Source organism: Halyomorpha halys, unplaced genomic scaffold (genome assembly GCF_000696795.3).
Source record: "Halyomorpha halys isolate HHAL.00 unplaced genomic scaffold, Hhal_1.1 Scaffold111.1, whole genome shotgun sequence".
Taxonomy (NCBI): Eukaryota; Metazoa; Arthropoda; class Insecta; order Hemiptera; family Pentatomidae; genus Halyomorpha; species Halyomorpha halys.
In genome coordinates this window covers 460,621-478,046 of record NW_027109684.1, presented here as the reverse complement: position 1 = coordinate 478,046, position 17,426 = coordinate 460,621, and the positions used below count along the sequence as shown (strand labels likewise).

The 17,426-nt window shown below is 29.7% G+C and overlaps 2 protein-coding genes across 12 annotated transcripts in view; one reads left to right on the top strand and one right to left on the bottom strand.

The window, feature by feature from the left end:
* The window catches only part of CASK (peripheral plasma membrane protein CASK), a 934,116-nt gene extending 928,968 nt beyond the window's left edge, over positions 1 to 5,148 (top strand). For all 11 annotated transcript variants that reach the window (XM_067047816.1, XM_067047817.1, XM_067047813.1 and 8 more), the window contains 3 exons: positions 1,392 to 1,499; positions 1,882 to 2,057; positions 3,094 to 5,148. In XM_067047816.1, coding sequence (XP_066903917.1) covers positions 1,392 to 1,499; positions 1,882 to 2,057; positions 3,094 to 3,273 — 464 coding nt within the window. In that variant the 3' untranslated portion in view covers positions 3,274 to 5,148. The remainder of the gene's footprint in view (positions 1 to 1,391; positions 1,500 to 1,881; positions 2,058 to 3,093) is intronic.
* Positions 5,149 to 8,694: 3,546 nt separating this feature from the next.
* LOC106677902 (UPAR/Ly6 domain-containing protein crok) overlaps positions 8,695 to 17,426 on the bottom strand; it is a 10,200-nt gene continuing 1,468 nt past the window's right edge. The window contains exons 2-3 of the mRNA XM_014416097.2: positions 14,378 to 14,536; positions 8,695 to 9,431 (exon numbers count right to left, since the gene is read on the bottom strand). Of these exons, the coding sequence (XP_014271583.1) occupies positions 9,214 to 9,431; positions 14,378 to 14,536 (377 nt within the window). The 3' untranslated portion in view covers positions 8,695 to 9,213. The remainder of the gene's footprint in view (positions 9,432 to 14,377; positions 14,537 to 17,426) is intronic.

Sequence of the window (17,426 nt, the reverse complement as noted above, 5' to 3'; positions counted from 1 at the left end):
TGCAGTGCTCCATGAGGTGGTGATGTAGGAGTCGCTCGAAGACCTTGCTCATGTGCGAGAGGAGGCTGATCGGGCGATAATGCTCTGGGGAGTCACCTTTCTTCCCAGGCTTGAGTAGTGGCACCACGATCGCGCGCTTCCAGCCCTCTTCAGTGGTTTATAAAGTTGGTTATAAAGCTTTCTTCTTAGACAGTGCAACCTTAGCGGCCTCTAGTGGTGTTTTAGAGAATTTATGGTACCTTTTTTAACTGATAGATAGGGTTATGGCTTAAGTCTGTAAAAGCTAGACTAGGCTCAAATGCGTAGTACTGGCTTTTGTCAATTGTCATATTCTTCTCAACTTTATCATATACCTACAAGTCAATTCTTAGCCAATTTATTCACTATGTATCCTATTTGTAAATTATATTGTTGCTTGTTGTAAGGATCACCCTAATGTACACTTATAGTATCGAAATACAATGCATAGTAAATAATATGTATCTTATGAAGTTTCTGCCTCTTTAAACCTGAGTTCTTCTAATTTTTCCCTCAAGAAAAAATTTTTTTTATGGATTCAATACACTTGGCATACGTGAGAACAATTCTCACAACTTGTATATTTTTATAGCAGCCTTATAAAAATAGCAGCATGCATGAGATAATGTCTCATGAGAAGGGTATATTGTCAGGGAAAGAAGGCTGGAATCTTACTCAGAGCTGTTAGAGTGGGAATGATTGAGGTATAGAAGGAAGAGACTGTGAACTACAGATTCCAGGAAGATAGGAACCACAGTCTTCCTGTAGCAGCTCCCAGACCCGAAAAACGATTAACTTGAGAGAAATTCTCACGCAGTGACCAATGACGGGTTAAATGGTGTATTTAACTTCATATAGCTTTTTTAAATAAATGACATTTAAAGGAAAAACTATTTGTTTTTAATTAAATGGGAAAATAGGATTGATTGCTTCCTTTTGGTCACTTTATCAATGACATGGCTTTCTTACTCTCCCATCTATTATCGGATGATCAATATAAATCTTTTATCTGACAAAATGATAAGAGCATTTAGAAGGTAATTTTTAGTAATATCAAGTAGATTATTTCTTAGTTTCTTATGAATACTTATTTTGGTTATGATCTATTCTTATAGGAATCATGATCACCATTGTGATATCAATCTCCAAAAGGCTTTTGCTTGATATTGGTCAATTTTTTGCCTATTGGTTCCCTCACTAGTTACTATATAATGTTTTTTATACCTTTAGAATATTTTGGAAACATAGGAATTTGGCATTATATTATACCGGATTACCATTAAGGCCAATAGTTATATATTTCTTTTTATAATTGTTATTTTTTATGATATAAATTTAATAATTTTCTTTATTAAATTCTACTTTTTTTCCAGATACAACGAGGCCTCCTAGAAATGAAGAAGAAAATGGGAGAAATTATTATTTTGTCTCAAATGATGAAATGATGGCTGATATAGCCGCTAATGAATATTTAGAATATGGTTAGTTTGACTTTTTTTTTTTTAAATAGAAAAAAGATCATTATTAACTCTTAATGATTTTTAATGACTGGTATTTCTTTAAAGATTACAATATGTTTGATTAATGATAAATCGATTATGATATCTGTAATATTCAATGTTTAAATTTTATATGAGTTTTAAATCTAAAACAAAATTGAATCACCACTCTTAAGACTCTATTAAGAGTTTTTTTTTTTTCCAAGTTCTATCCTTTTGAACAAAACATTTTCATTATTTAAAAATTTTCAATCATGGAAAGTAAAACTTTCAATGTATGATTTTTGTTGTAGTCAGAGTCTTAACATTTCTTGTAAAATAAATACAAAGTCAATGTACTTAAGTTTATTTCTAATTTATTTAGGAAGTCATGAGGAAGCCATGTATGGTACAAAATTAGAAACAATAAGAAAAATCCACGGTGAAGGTCGAGTAGCAATACTTGATGTTGAACCACAAGCTCTGAAAATGTTGAGGACATCAGAGTTTGCGCCATTTGTTGTCTTCATTGCAGCTCCCCACCTCAATAACCTCGCTGATGTAAGTTTTTAAATATTACTTAGTCTTTATAGTTATTTCTAAACATTAATATTTTTCAAGTTACTTATTTTTATTTGAGATACATTTAATTGCACTTCTTTTATTCATATTAATTTATCTATTTTATGTATTTCACAGGCTAACTCTATTTGTATGGAGTTGCCCCATAAACAAATAAATAAATTATTATCATTATTATCCATATTAATTTTGAATGAGTCGTCAGTAGAAATCTATTTTATCTTTCCACTTTCTGGTGCTTTTGTTAATATGCATAGACCATTATTTTTAGTTTTTAATCATTATACAATTCTTAAATGTACCCTTACTACTCAATTTTAAAGTGAAACTTACTCATTTGAATTGAAATTTGGAAAAAAAAAAACCAAATTTTACCAAATTATAATCCTCCCCCTCCCCCCCCAAGATACGATTTTATGAATATATATATATATATATAAAGGATCGCTAAAACAAAAAAGCAGCCAAAGGATAAAATAAAATAAAATGATACACGAATACAATAAAACCATCAATTTAATTAAAAAATACTAAAATGAAAATAAAGTAAAAAATAAAAATAAATAAAAAATAATTTAAAGAACTTATGAAGTTAATAATAATGATGTAAATTTACAATTAGTGAATTAATAATAATGACCCAATGAATTCATAATAAGTATGGAGTGAACATGATTAAAAAAAATAAATAAATAAAAAATAACTCTTCAGTCACTCTGAAATATGTAAAAATGTATGAAATAAGGACATTAATAGGAAGGAGTTTTCGCAAAAATTCCTTATATAATAATAAGAAAAAACGTCTAGTATGAAGAACATTTTAAAAATAATTTTTTTCTGCTACAATGTAGTCAATAGTTCTTCTTTGGTATTTCAATATAGATATTATGTTGAATGTGTGCATTGTCATTGTCTATCAACAACCCTTCCAACAGTGTTATAAGTTATGTTGATTAATTTTTATTTGTTAATTAAGTGTATATTGGAAGAAATTAATAGAGCTAATTTATTGCAGTTCGATGGAAGCTTAGAGAGACTGGCAAAGGAATCAGAGTTACTGCGGCAAGCCTATGGTCATTACTTTGATTTGACAATTGTAAACAATGATATAGATGAGACGATTGCTTCTCTTGAGCGAGCGATCGAACGTGTTCACTCAACCCCACAATGGATCCCAGTCTCATGGGTCTATTGACGAGCGAGTATCATATCTCTTCAAGATATCGAGCCTTCAAAACTATAGTGATTACGTCATCTTCCTAAACGAAACATGCATCTTCTTCTATCATCGTTAAATCTCTCTAATCATTTTACATTTTATTTATAAAATAATTAAAAAAACAGAACTAAAATAAATAAATTATTGATACGTTAATTGTCAATATAAGAACTAAATGAAACCTTCTTGTAAGGACTCAAACTTACTTTAATTGTGATGTGATATTGGACAATGTTTACTAAAATTAACTTTAATTCCTTTTGTATAAAAAAAACAAAAAAAAAATTGTAAAAGGTGGAATGTAATTAACATATGGCCTATACATGAATAACAAATGGAATATGGTTGTTGCCATGGTGGCGGATGAATAATGTGTTATCTGTGATGTAGTGAGAAGTGTTTGGTGCATTAAAAGAATAAAAAAGAAAAAAAAATTTTAAATATTATAAATAAATAAAAAGAGGATGGTATGATGTTTCTTGATATATGACTCTTTTAAGAGATATTTTAAAACTTGAGATCTTAGAATATTTGGGCCAATCACATTATTGTTTTACTATTGAAATTTTCTTAAAATTCTTAATAAGAAGATGAAAAAATCTTTTCTTTGATTAAAGTAAAGATTTTTCGATAGCAATTGAAGCTAATAATTTAGAGGGGTAGTTACAGTAGGCATCATTGATCATCACAATAGTCTTAAAATAATATCAAAAGATTTGTCATTGGAGCAAATCAACTTGGAATGGTGGATTATTATTAGTCTGGCCGAGAGACAAATTAAATTATTATCTCAGATTTTATGAGAAATTCATAACTAATGAACTCAAGTCCTCGCTGCAAGAAGGAATTGTGCTATCGTTACATCTTTACGTTAAATTTGATGATTATGTTCTTTTTAATCTCTAATTAGGACTATAGGAATTAGCATATGTCAATTATATCAGGTTTTAATATTTTTTTTTTACAATATTTCAGCACTTGTTACAATTACGATCATGTTCAGAAATTATAATATGATAATTTTTAATTGTGTGAATTCTGTGGTGAGTTGAAGAAATATTTAACTTAATATTAGTTAGCTTAATCTAGTAGCGGATCAGATTGATGGAATGCGTCTTGTACGTTTAAAAAAATTGTATTCATCTGATTGATTCAATTCTTGTAGCGAGTTCTCGAATTCAATTTTAGATAATGCAATATTGTTCATATCATAAAAATAGGTCATATATTAATTAAATTATGTATAAAAAAATAAACACCAACAGACAGGTACCATTCCTTTTTATTAATTACCTCTTCCTTTGATTTGTTTAATTGCATAGGCATTGAACTTTTTCAGCTGTAGTATTTTGTAACCTATTAATCATTTGTAAATACCGTTAGAGGTCATCTAAAAAAAAAGATGCCTCTCCTCGGTATTGTAAATCGTGTTGTGAGGTACTCTTCAGGGAATAGTTTTTTAAAATATTTATAAATATTATTAACATCATTTAATAAAAATGAAATGGATAAAAAAGAAGAAATTAATAAATATTAGCAGGTTGTCAAATGTAATTTGACTAAAATTATATATAATAAAAAAAAAAGTTTTTAATATAAAGATTTTATTTCATGTGAACACTATGATTCTGTTAAATAAATTTATGATTGTTAAACATAGTGGACACATGTAGTTGGGACAAAGTCTCATTGTTTCAATGTAGGGGCCAATATTTTAAGTGGTATTCAATGAATAAAGTATTAAAAAATACTGTTTTAAAATATGACAGAATTAATATTTTGTCTCGTATACCCTCATCACACAATTGTTATTGTTTTAGTCAAAAAAAAAGAAAAAAAAAAAGAAAAGTAAAGAAAAAGGTAAGTTAAGATAAGCCCGAATGCCAACACCCGTTGAAACAAGGACTATTCCTTGTCCTTTCATATTTATTCTTTTCTTAATACAATAAAACAAACATTGTCTAAATAATTAATGATGTAGTTTTTATATAGTCATATTATTTTAAAGTATTCAAATTATAGTAAATTTAGGAAATAAAAAATGAATTCAGTTATAATTTTTTTTTTTTTACATCCTATTTATAAGTTTTCCAATAAAGAAATAAAATTTTTAAAATAAATATATATATATATATACAATCAGAGTGATATGTATATATATATACATGTGTGTATGAATGTAAAAATTGTGTCTATTAAATAGAGCTCATATCTCACAAATAACCTAAAACTGACTGTACAATCCATTCTCAAATTATATATGTATAAACATATATAAATATATATATTAAAATTTTTGAAAACATTGTTATAGATATAAAATAATTTATTACCTAATGTAACATATGTTCTTGTTTTAATAGCAATAAAGTTATGTAAAGAATAAAATAAAATGTCTTTCCATTTAGTTTCATGAACAATTTTTTTTTTTTTTTTTTTACATTTTTTGAATTTATCTTTGTTGAATTGGTATCATTTGTTTTTTAATTAAAAAGTCTTTCCAATAAAAGCAACTTCTTAAATGATTATTGTTTTCAATGTTCTTAGATTCTTCTTCTTATAGGTTTGTAGTTGTATTTTAGAAGTCAGGATATAAAAAGACTTACATACAGCCATCTTGAGGTCTGTTGTTGAACCACAATGGTTTATGGTCTGTCCATTTGGAGTTGGTCACACTGTATTTTGCTTTTATATCTATAGCAGTGGTTCTCAACTCATTGAGCCAAGTGGCCCACTAAGCCAGAAATTAAACCATCACGATCCACCCCATCTCCTGACTTGGATCAAAGGGGAGCCCTATTGGAAATATTTGGTAATGTGGTTGTTTAAAAATACATTCTGAGTCACTTAAATCAATTATTTAGTATATAGCTTTCAACGATCACTAAAACATCAGTTAAAGTAACAATATATCATTTTCAACAATGATTCCCCATAAAATATGTGCTGCCAAACTCTTCTCATGAGCTTTTATACTTTTGTACTAGCTCTATTTGAAATAAAGTGTAGGGCTAAATCAAGCTCCACCCAGTTCTTTTAAGAGGCCATAATGGCCAAGCACATTGGGTGAGGGTTCCAGAGTATTTGGATCTAAATGATATGAGTTCTATTCCTTCTAAGGGCAGTTAACATGTATTTCTCAGTGGTCCAAGAACTCTGGTTAGTACTACTCTGGCAGTAATCTCTAAGTAGCCCCGAGAAGTTGGATCAAAGGACCATTAGGACTATTCTCTCCACTACTACCAGTTCCAGTATTGGTGGGGGAACTAGTCCAGCAAGTGGGCCTCCTGGTCCTTTTTGCCAAGCCCTGGTGGCTACCAGCATTTCTGCCACATACCTACCCAGGTGGGAGTGTCAAGATTCATTTTTTGGGACTGCCAAAAAATAAATTTTAACTGCCCCAGGTGGAAATTGAATCCACTACGTTCTGTACTTACACTCCAACCCGCACAACCTTCATGTTCTTACCAGTTTCAGTCCTAGTATGTTAAAGTAAGCGTTTAATGTGACACTACAAACTTGTACGTTTTTCTGGCTCAGTTTCAGTTTTTAACTTTACTCAAATTTTCTTCTTTGCAGTGTGTTTTCACTGTGCTAATAATTTTTTTATTTATTATGAATAATAATTTTTTTTTTTAACAGTCATCACTGATTCTACCCAGAGATTGAAAAGTTTGAAATAAGTTAATAAAGTTGTATTTATGTAACATGTTCAACAAAACCACCAAGATGGTAATATAATCTTCTGAGCACAGCTCATCTTAATTTTAAAAGAATTGTGCCTTTTGTTCTCAATAAATTTTTCATACAGTATCAGTTTAAATGTTTGTATTGTGTTGGTCCCTTTTAGTGGCTATTACTTCTGATGACACAATTTTATGTTAGGGTCACTCTGATAACATAATGGTAAGTGTTGTTTCTATTTTTTCCTCAATGGATTATTTGATTTGTTTATTCTTATTCTTAATTCCTCTTTCTCATTATATACTGTTTGTTCTTAGTCCATCTTTTACTTAATTGGTTCTGTCTTGATGTATGAAGTAAGTGGAAACCCATAAGGTGGATTATGTCCGTTGGTTACCATGTTAATAACTTTTCTTCAACCCTTTTGACCAGTGTATAATTAAATTTATTCTATTTATTTTTTATTAATTTTAATTTTGTATTGTATTAGAAGTGTTAAATTATTAAATAATTATTATCACTGCCCATTACCACAGGGCTGAGATTTATTATTTGAGTTTGCGAAGAAAGAATAAGTTTATTTTTAACTCATGATACTGTTACAAATGACTGACAATCATCATCAAGTCTTTCCATGGATCCTCATAAATTAAGGACCATATTGACAAATGAATTGCTTCCTCTGGTACTTTGGTTTGGTATTTTCTTTTCCTGTTTAGACTCTTCTGTCGCTTTTCTGCTGCAGTATCGTTCTTGTTCCAATTTATTTTTAATTATAATAAATTTAGTGTCAATTTTGCTCTAAAATTTATGGTTGTATTTTCTCTTAAAAATTTATTATAAGATGTGCTTATTTACTACTCTCTTAATTAATATACAAAAATATATTTTATATGTATATACTCTATTTGCTAGCAGATTAAACAAAATGGTAATAATAGGTATGTGTGTGTTATGAAATCTATAAACCTGTATTGCTTTCAGAGTCATTTATATGGCAATAGTGTTCTATTTTGGTAGTAATATTACAGAAGTGAGATGGTGAGGTAGTCTTCTGTTCACACAGTGACAGTAAGCCTAATCCAAAGGTTGACAATTAGTTGGAAAAATGGCAAAATGGAAAAATTAAATTTTTTACAACTTTTTACTGTTAATGTTAATAAGGTTGAACACTGAATAAAAACAATTTCAATTTCAGAAATAATTAAAACACAAAAATATGTGGGAACACAGTAGATGCCTCTTGGTTAATTAGAAATAGCCGATTGCATAGCAAACTACAATTGGAATCAATAGATAGTTTTCTTAAAAACAGTTTTACAAAATTCTATTCCCAATTATCTGCAGTTAATGGTGCAATGGCTTACAACATATAAAATACAACTGCCTGCAATAATGCAAGACATTCTCCTATGAACTCTGTAATTATTTATTTTTTATAATTAAATATTATTATGATCATTTATTTTTTAATTAAATTATTTTTTCCAGTTTATGAGTCAGTTATTTATTTGATTAAATCTCTAAATAATAGTTTTCTTGTTTGTCTGTCAAGGGATATTCATATGGGAGTTCAAGTGATAGCTTCACTGATGCTGTATGTGTTGTCAACTATCATGAGTGGGAATTACGACACAAACAGGAAAAAAAATCATTCTGATCTTTAAGGGAATTGTATTGAAGGGATACTTTGAATTTTTGTAGATTTTCAGATTAAATCATCAAAATTTTATTTAATAACAACTAAACCAATGATTTACTTGGTTATGGCGACATATATATATATATGATTATATACAAAATTGGACGGATAATTGATAAGGCACATTTATTAATGATGTGACTATTACTTAATATATACTTAGTTTTTGTACATTTAAAATAATCTACAGGTCAGCAACACTCGCCATATTAACTAAATAAAAAAAACTTACTTTTGGTTAGTCCTGAGTAAAAAACTAATGGTTATTTTTTGGTACATACTGTCAGAAAATTTAATAAATTAGTATTTTTATAGTTTAGTGGCATAGGAACCATGAAAATTATGGTGGTTTAAAAACTTGAAAATATGAGTTAGTATATGGAAAATATTGCTGAAATCAGTATATTAACAAAATTAATAAATAAAAAACTATTTATAAATAACAAATTCACAACCAAGCATGATAGTGTAACTGCTAGTATAACTATTAATTAGTTTGGTTCAAATTTTATAAAAAGATCTGTGGTTGATTAAAAGTGTTTGATAGCAATCAAAAGAGTTGGTAGGAGCGTGAAGACAGATGCTATAGCCAAGCCCGGAGCGGAGTTGCACTCATTGGTATTGCAAGTGTGGCAGGATTCAAGCTGTGAAGGATTCCCGAGGCTTTGAGCTGAGCAAGGTCCTTCGTGGTCTTGGTCGGAGACTGAAACGCAGTTCCTGTCTACAACTTTCTTCTTTTCTTCACCAACTGGAAAAAAAAAATCTTTATAATAGTAGTTCTTCATAGTGATAGGCCAGCCCAGGTCACCAGTAGATCCTGATATCAAGACTGCCTAGTTTTATTGAGGATTTGTTTGGAGTGTTGGATAGATAAATAATTTAATTGGTAATTTCCTACCTAATAATTCTCGACATTTGTTTGTAATTTTCCCACCACAACAGTCTTCTAGGTTATTTCTCGGATTCCCTGACTTTTTCCGGTTTTGCAGGTCTAGACAACCGTGGATACTTACTTCTACGAAGTTAGGTTTCATTATTTAGTCTCCCCTTTTTCCATTGTTTCTCCTAATAACTTAAAAATATAGTAGCTTGGTTGTCAGATTATATCGAAAATTTACATTTTGGGAAAATATTCTGTCCTACAATTTATTCTAGATTTTTTTTTTTTGTACCCTTCATTAAAATAAATTAGTACATCATTCATACATAATACATGAAATGTATGCTTTTACTGAGTCGTCTCCCTTTGATCGCCTTGTGGCATTATAAGGCCATGGAATTAATGGAACCTGAAGGAACCCTAAAACATTTGCATTTATAATAAATGCAAATAATTATTTAGTTGTACTTCAAGTTCTTATTTTGTGAAAGTGGGAAGGAACCAAAAGTTGTGGATAATTTCAAAAAATTAAAACATCCAATAACAATTATTAAAACAAATAAAAACATCCAATTGGCTAAAATTTTAACATCCATGAAAAATAAATTAAGAACTCTAATAATAATTACTAGTACTAGTAGATAGTAAAAAAAAATAAATGAATAAAGATTATTTTCAAATAATAAAATAAATAATAACAGAAAACCAATTACAATTTTACTTCGACCCTTCACAAATTGAGGTATTCCTATGAGAAAGTTGGTTTTTGTAGCCTAGTAGCTGATAAACATTTCTTCCCTATGGTAAACAAACTACGTATTTTTTCACATTGCTTGGATGTATACATGGGATAACTAAGTGGGATGTCTCATTGGTTTCAGTGAACGGTTCTGCAAGTGACCATAACCCAACCTAAAAAAAATTTTTTTTTTTTTAAATTAATTCATATCTTCGCATTTTCTTTTCTTTATTATTCAATTGGTGGAATTGAATCCCAATTAGTGTGAATTCTATATTTTAAAAACACAAAATGCCCTTATAGATTGAAAATTGGACTGAATTCTACTAATTTTGGTTCGACCTAAGAAGTAGTACATTTAGCCTGAAGAAAGTGTACAAATGAAAGGGTTTATAGTAAAGCTTAGGAAGATGAAATGCACACAAAGAGTGGCTGGGCAAGAGTAACAAGACAAATGACCGATAATTTGCCTTTTTTTCCCCTTTAGCTGTGACTCTCCAATGACAAATCATTAATGTTGAAATATATGTAATTAGCTGCCTAATATAAATAAAAATAAGAAAAAGAAATTTAAAAAGAAGTGTCTATATTGACAAGCCTCTTCATAAAATAATCAAATATAAAGTAATGAAAATTAATTATTGTTGCTAATATTTTGAATTTTTCATTTCCTTTCTTAATAATATCCTTGACTACATGAAGGTGGAATTTAAATCGACTGCCCGCATAATATGAAGGGACCCTACCCATTCCAGAAGCAGAGGTTAATACGACCACTCTAACAATTCATGGTTAATGAGTAATGTCATTATTGACATTCAATTTCTTTTATTAATGATATTTTTTTTAAAACATTCATTTGATGGAATTAAATTATTAAAGATGACCTTGCTAATAACGGGACTCCTACGTGGACTAATTGCAGTAAGAAACTCATTAACTGAATAAATTAATGAGAACAGGGAGCAAGTGAGCGGGGTCAGGAGCGTAGGAGTCGTACTTTTTTGTCTTCTGTCGCGTGGCAACGTTTAGTGGGATAATTATCACTAGCAAGTATAAAAAAAATATAATTAGAATCACCACAATTTTCCTTAGATTGCCAAGTATATTAAACAGGAATAAAAAATGGTGGCTTTTCCAAAACGTTAAAAATGAATAATTTTTCATTACGAGTACGAAATCTTTAAAACTACCTACATCACGAGAAAACCTAACAGAACATTATTTAAAGTAGAGTACATTTTCTAAAATTTAAGCTCTAATAGAGCTATTTACGTCCAATATTTCTCGAGATAAGCTTTTTAAAAAGCAACATTTCATGAAAATGTTGTATGGAACGTACTGAAATATCAGTAGTTAGTTAAACAAATTTGCTAAAATATGAGTCCTAATATAGCTATTTACATTCATTAGTTCCCGAAACACAATATTTCATAAAATACGTACTGAAAAATCAGTATTGTGGGGAAATCTATATTACAGGAACCATGAAACGTATAAATGTCTATTAGCACTCAAATTAAAGTTAAGGTAGTTTAATGTGCTGTAAAGTAGTTTATAACTAACCTTTACACTTTAAACGAAATAAATTTTATCCAATTTTAATCTCAAAACATTCTTTATTTCTTTACAAGTCCGACGTTTCGGCCATCCTTAAGGACAATCTTAATACAATTTTAGAACCACATTCATTTTGAAAAATATTATAATAGATTGATTAAAAGTTTTAATTTAATTTGTTAAATTGACAAAGTAGAGTAATTGTGGACTGAAATTGATAACCTGGGCAAAATAGCCTGCATAAAGTTTTTTAAAATTGATGTGGTTCTAAAATTGTCCTTGAGGGTGGCCGAATTGGCCGAAACGTTGGACTTGGAAAGAAATATAAATTGCTTAGAGACTAAAATTAGATAAAATTTATTTTAATTAAACAGTAGTTTATAAAGTTTATCTTCGTAGTAGTAGTAGTTTTTATGAGTAGAAGTTTTGCTAAAATAATTTGATTTCTAGTTGTTCGGACAAAATGGCAAATGCACAATTCATATTTATATGCATATATCATAAAAATTACCACTCCTACGAAGATAAACGTTATAAACTACTTTATATTACATTAAACTAGCTTTAATTTCATTGCTGGCAAACATCTGTAATTTCAATGGTTCCTATGATATAGTTTCATAAAACAAAAATTTTATTTGAACAACTAGGAAATCTATATTTTGTGAATTTATTTTGGAAAATATTAAAAAAACTCCTACGAAGATAAACGTCGTACAATACTTTATAGTACATTAAACTAGCTTTGATTTGAGTGCTAATAGACATCTGTAAGTCTCATGGTTCTTGAAATAAAGAATCCCACAATAAATTCCCTAACTACTGATTTTTCAGTATATATTTCATGAAATGTTGCTTTTTAAAAAGCTATATCTCCGGAATAATTGAACGTAAACAGTTCTACTAGAGCTCATGTTTAAGAAAATTTCCTCCACTTTAAATGATGTTCTATTAGGTTTTCTAGTCTTGTTGGTAGTTTCAAAGATTCGAAGTTCCGAATGAAAAAAATAAAATAAAATAAATTATTTTTTTTACATTTTGAAACAGCCGCCATTTTTTATTTTCCCTGACTATACTCTCCAGACTTGTTTCCTTAATTTTGATAATTATAAATAGTTTTCATTAAACTAATAACCAGTTGGGGTGAAATAAATAACTTTCTTGTCACCAGGCTCTTGGACTATTAGTGTGGAGGTATGAAGTGTCCCTGAGTCATGAGGAACCACATGATGTTGGACTATTAGTAATCATGCAGGAAATGAAAAGAAAAATTTAATCAGAAAAGAAAATTTTAACCCGCATTAAACGTTTAAGTCATCAAGGAACAAATTTAATTCGATCGAACCGTTTTTCCGATTTGAAATTTTTAGATATTATGCGGGTACCAACCTATTTGGTCCTATATCAATTCCATCCGATACGAATCCCTACTTTTGTTTGCACATGTGTAAATTTATTTTTCTCGGTTTAACTATATAGTACAAAAACATGGCCAAAATTTGAATAAAGTTCGGAATTAGTGTGAAAGTTGTTCAGAAATATTTTTATTTTTTTTAACCATATTACAGCCCTCGAAGAATGGCGTCGCAATTGGAGGATTAAGATAAATTCCAACAAATCACCTTTACCCTTCGTCGTAAACCTACTGACTGCCCTACAGTTTCATTTAATGATGTTACTCTTACCCCTGTTGAACAGATTCGACACCTTGGACTACATTTGGACAAACGATTAACCTGGAATTCTCAAGACTGAAAAGACAGGAAACTGCACGTCGATTTCGACTATTACAGCACTTACTAGACAAACGGTCTAAACTTCCAACACATTAGAAAAGACTGATCTATATAACTCTAATAAGGCCAGTATGGAGTTGAGCTTTGGGGCTCCACTAAACCTTCGAATTCCTCTCGTATTCAATCCTTACAATCCAAAATCCTTCGTAAAATCCTCAATACTCCTTACTTTGTCACAAATAAAATAATACATAAAGACCTTAATGTTCCCTATGTAACCGATCTAGCCCGAACCAGATCATCACTCCTTCCATTATAAACTCTCTAACCACTCAAACCCCTTAGTTTCTAATCTTGCATCCACGTCCATTCCTGACAATCCTCCGAGGCGCCTGAAAAGAAGATGGCCACGAGACCAGCTAATGTAAAATGTCATTAGAGTGCTACCAATGGGTAGTTTCTCTACACGCCTGTAACACTCCAATTTAACTTAGATCAGATTTACTAAATATATTATAATGTACAGTCGTAAGTAGCAATAAATAAATATTAAAAAAAAAAATTTCAAATTCCATCGACAACTGTCACTTCGCCATATGAAAAATTATTTTGCTTGAAATGTATCATTCGAACGCGACTACTCCTTTTTTTTTTTACATTCTGCCCAACACTGCACTCCACTATGAAAAAGAAACATAACTTTATCATTTTTTTTTTATATTAAGGAATACCGTCCCCTCTAAACACATATTCCCTTGGTGCATGTATATTAGTATTACCTAATTTAACATATTTCCTGCAAACATAGTGGCCCCTGCTGCTGCCGTACCTGGAGGGGTCGCACTCCGTCAGAATCCTCCTATTGGCGCTCGTGTCGAAGGGGTCGTGGCAGGAGGGGTCAGAATCGCTGTTGCAGACCCAGCAGTTCAGAGCATCACCTGTAAAAGTATATAAATATATTAGTAGTAAATAGACATTGATAAATTACCTTTATTTTATATCTCTCCTGGTTTATAAGAAATAACCAGTTACATAGCGAACTACTAGTGAAATCGAAAGATGATTTAACGAAACAAAGAATGGTTTAAAAAATTCCACTACCTGCTACCGACAGTTAAAGTTGCAGTAGCTAACAACGTAGGTAATTTAATCATCGCGAGGTCTGAAGCCCAGCCTGTTCCAAGACTTCCTTCTATAAAATTTATATTTTGCTATTTATATATTTTTTCTTTTTCCCAAATTATTTTTTGAGTATAAGTCATTGATTTATTTTAATTATTTTATAAATAACATTTGTTATTGTTCATTATTTAATTCTTAATTACATAACTATTTTTTTTTTTTTTTTTAGGCACAGCCTTGGGGAATAAGTAATCGTGATAAATAAGCACATTCGTACCAAAATTAAAAAAAAAAAAAAAGTATAAATAAACAAATAAAATCTCTATATGTATATTAACAGAAAGATAAATGAAATAAATATAATCAAACTATCTACAAGAAGAAATAAGGATAAAATAAAATAAGTAAAATTTTGAGCCGATATAATAATGAAATAAAATAAAAGTACTAATCACATTTACACTGCATAACTATTATTATTATTTTTTTTATGATTGATATTTATTGTTTATATTCAATGGTTACAGAATTTCAGGGGTGTCTATTTCACGAGATTGTACTCCTCTTCCCCATCATCAAATGTTAAAAAAAAAAAAACCTGCTACAATAACAACGTTATTGCGTTATTGTCAACCAGGCTGATCTGGTAATAAAATAATTAGAAAAAAAAAATAAAGGGATTCTTAAGTTGAATACTCGATGAGGAAGCACCATATCCTATGTATTAGTTATCACAAATATTATTGTCAATATATTCTGGCCAGGCAAAAAAGCAACTCCTTAGTGAGGTTTCGTTAAAAATTAAAGGTCAAGTTTTATGTGAAAATGGTTTACAGGATATTTCGTGGTGACAATGACGATATACTCGTTTTTTCATTGATAAATAAATTATTTTGGTGTCAGCCCCCCACCCATAAAAAAATTAAAGCGTATGCCTATGAGCGTGCCTATGATTACGTCAATGAGCGTACGCCTGTGATCCTACTCACCCGTGATACGCTGTGCATCATCAATGAAAGATCTACTAATTGCCTCTGATTATTCCTTTGTGCTCTGACTGGAGTCACTACGGAGTAGAACGAATTTCTCATCAAAATCCAGAAAATTCCAGATATCTTTAAAAAGACTTAGGCGAATGTTCAGAATTGTCCGCGTTATATCTGAACTTAAAGACTTATTTGGACAATAGTTATACTACATAGAAATGTAATTTAAAAAAAAAACATTAAATGTACTAATTGGAAAATAGTATGCGAATTCGATATAGATTTATTCAATCAGAACACATTCGTATGCATCCTTTGACGTGTATCTCTATCTTAACCTTCGAATACCACAACTTTATCAAACATTGGTCATCAATACAATGATATTCAGTGATAAGTTGGTACCAGTGGTCTTGCAATGATTCCAACTTATAAAAAACCACAATGCGATATGAAGTAAGATATAGAATAAAACAAACTTGCTCTCTAATAAAAATACTAAACATATGAAGTATATTTGAAAGCAGTAATTTGGTAACAGAAAAACTTACAGTTACTGTGTTTATGTTTAGCTAACCATTTTTTAGAATAAACATAATTCATTTTAAGATTCAGAAGCCCCGATCATTTTATGGTATCCGGGTTAGAGAATTTATTTTCTTGAAAACTATGGGCTGTCAATAGAAATAAAATATATATTGCTTAAAATCATTATTTTATTTAATATTTGAAAAGTAACAAAATATTTTTTAAAAAATTGTTTAAACATTTAAACGAGGTCATTATAGGAGTTAGAGTAAAGATCGCAGGATTCTTAATATAAAGATGGCTCTCTTTAGGAGCTAACATTTAGCGTACCAATTGCCATCTGTCATAAATCCATTTTTACTATTTCTACATTAGCTATTTGATTTCATAAAATTACTTCACATCCAATAGTATTGTACTATAATTGTTGGACTCCTTCTAAAAAGTTTATAACAGCGGAAATTAACTAAACCATTTTTCACCGCAAAAAGCTTCTTTATGACCTGATCTGACTGTTGCTAACTATGATTCAGTCCTAAATCCTTATTGAAGGCTCTTATATTCCAAAACTGAAAAAAAATACTTTTTTTTGTTGCGCCTGAAAAATTTGATACAATGTTAGCTATAACCTTTTTAGTGGATGCTAACTAGTTTGAACCCTACTAGAGAGTGTGAAGTCATTTTATAAAATTAAGTATCTAAAGATGAAATTATAAAAATAGATTTATGAAAAATAGGAGTTGGTATTGTAAAAGTAAACTATAAAATTATGAACAAAGGAAGAGTTTTCAATCAAATTATTGAACGCCGAATTTTCTTTTAATTTTTTCCTCAGGTATATTGAATTAAGATCATATTTCTAATACTTTTTATTAATTTTACATCTATAGTACGTTCTTCATTATTACCACGTTTTGGAATATCCGTTCATCTTCAGTCATTTTCTTTTAAACTATAGTTACTTTTCCCTTTTTTGAAATTTTCTTCTTTCATTATATGCTTTAACATTAATGTCTTTGAACTATATTTTTTATTTAAATTATATCATTTCAAAATTTTTTGAGACAAGGTAATTATTTATTAAATAAAACCAATATTTGTATCCAATTCTGTCTCAACACTTTATTTCTCACTAGTCCAACGTTTCGGCCATTCCAGCCATCTTCAAGGACATCTTCAATACAAAATTCCT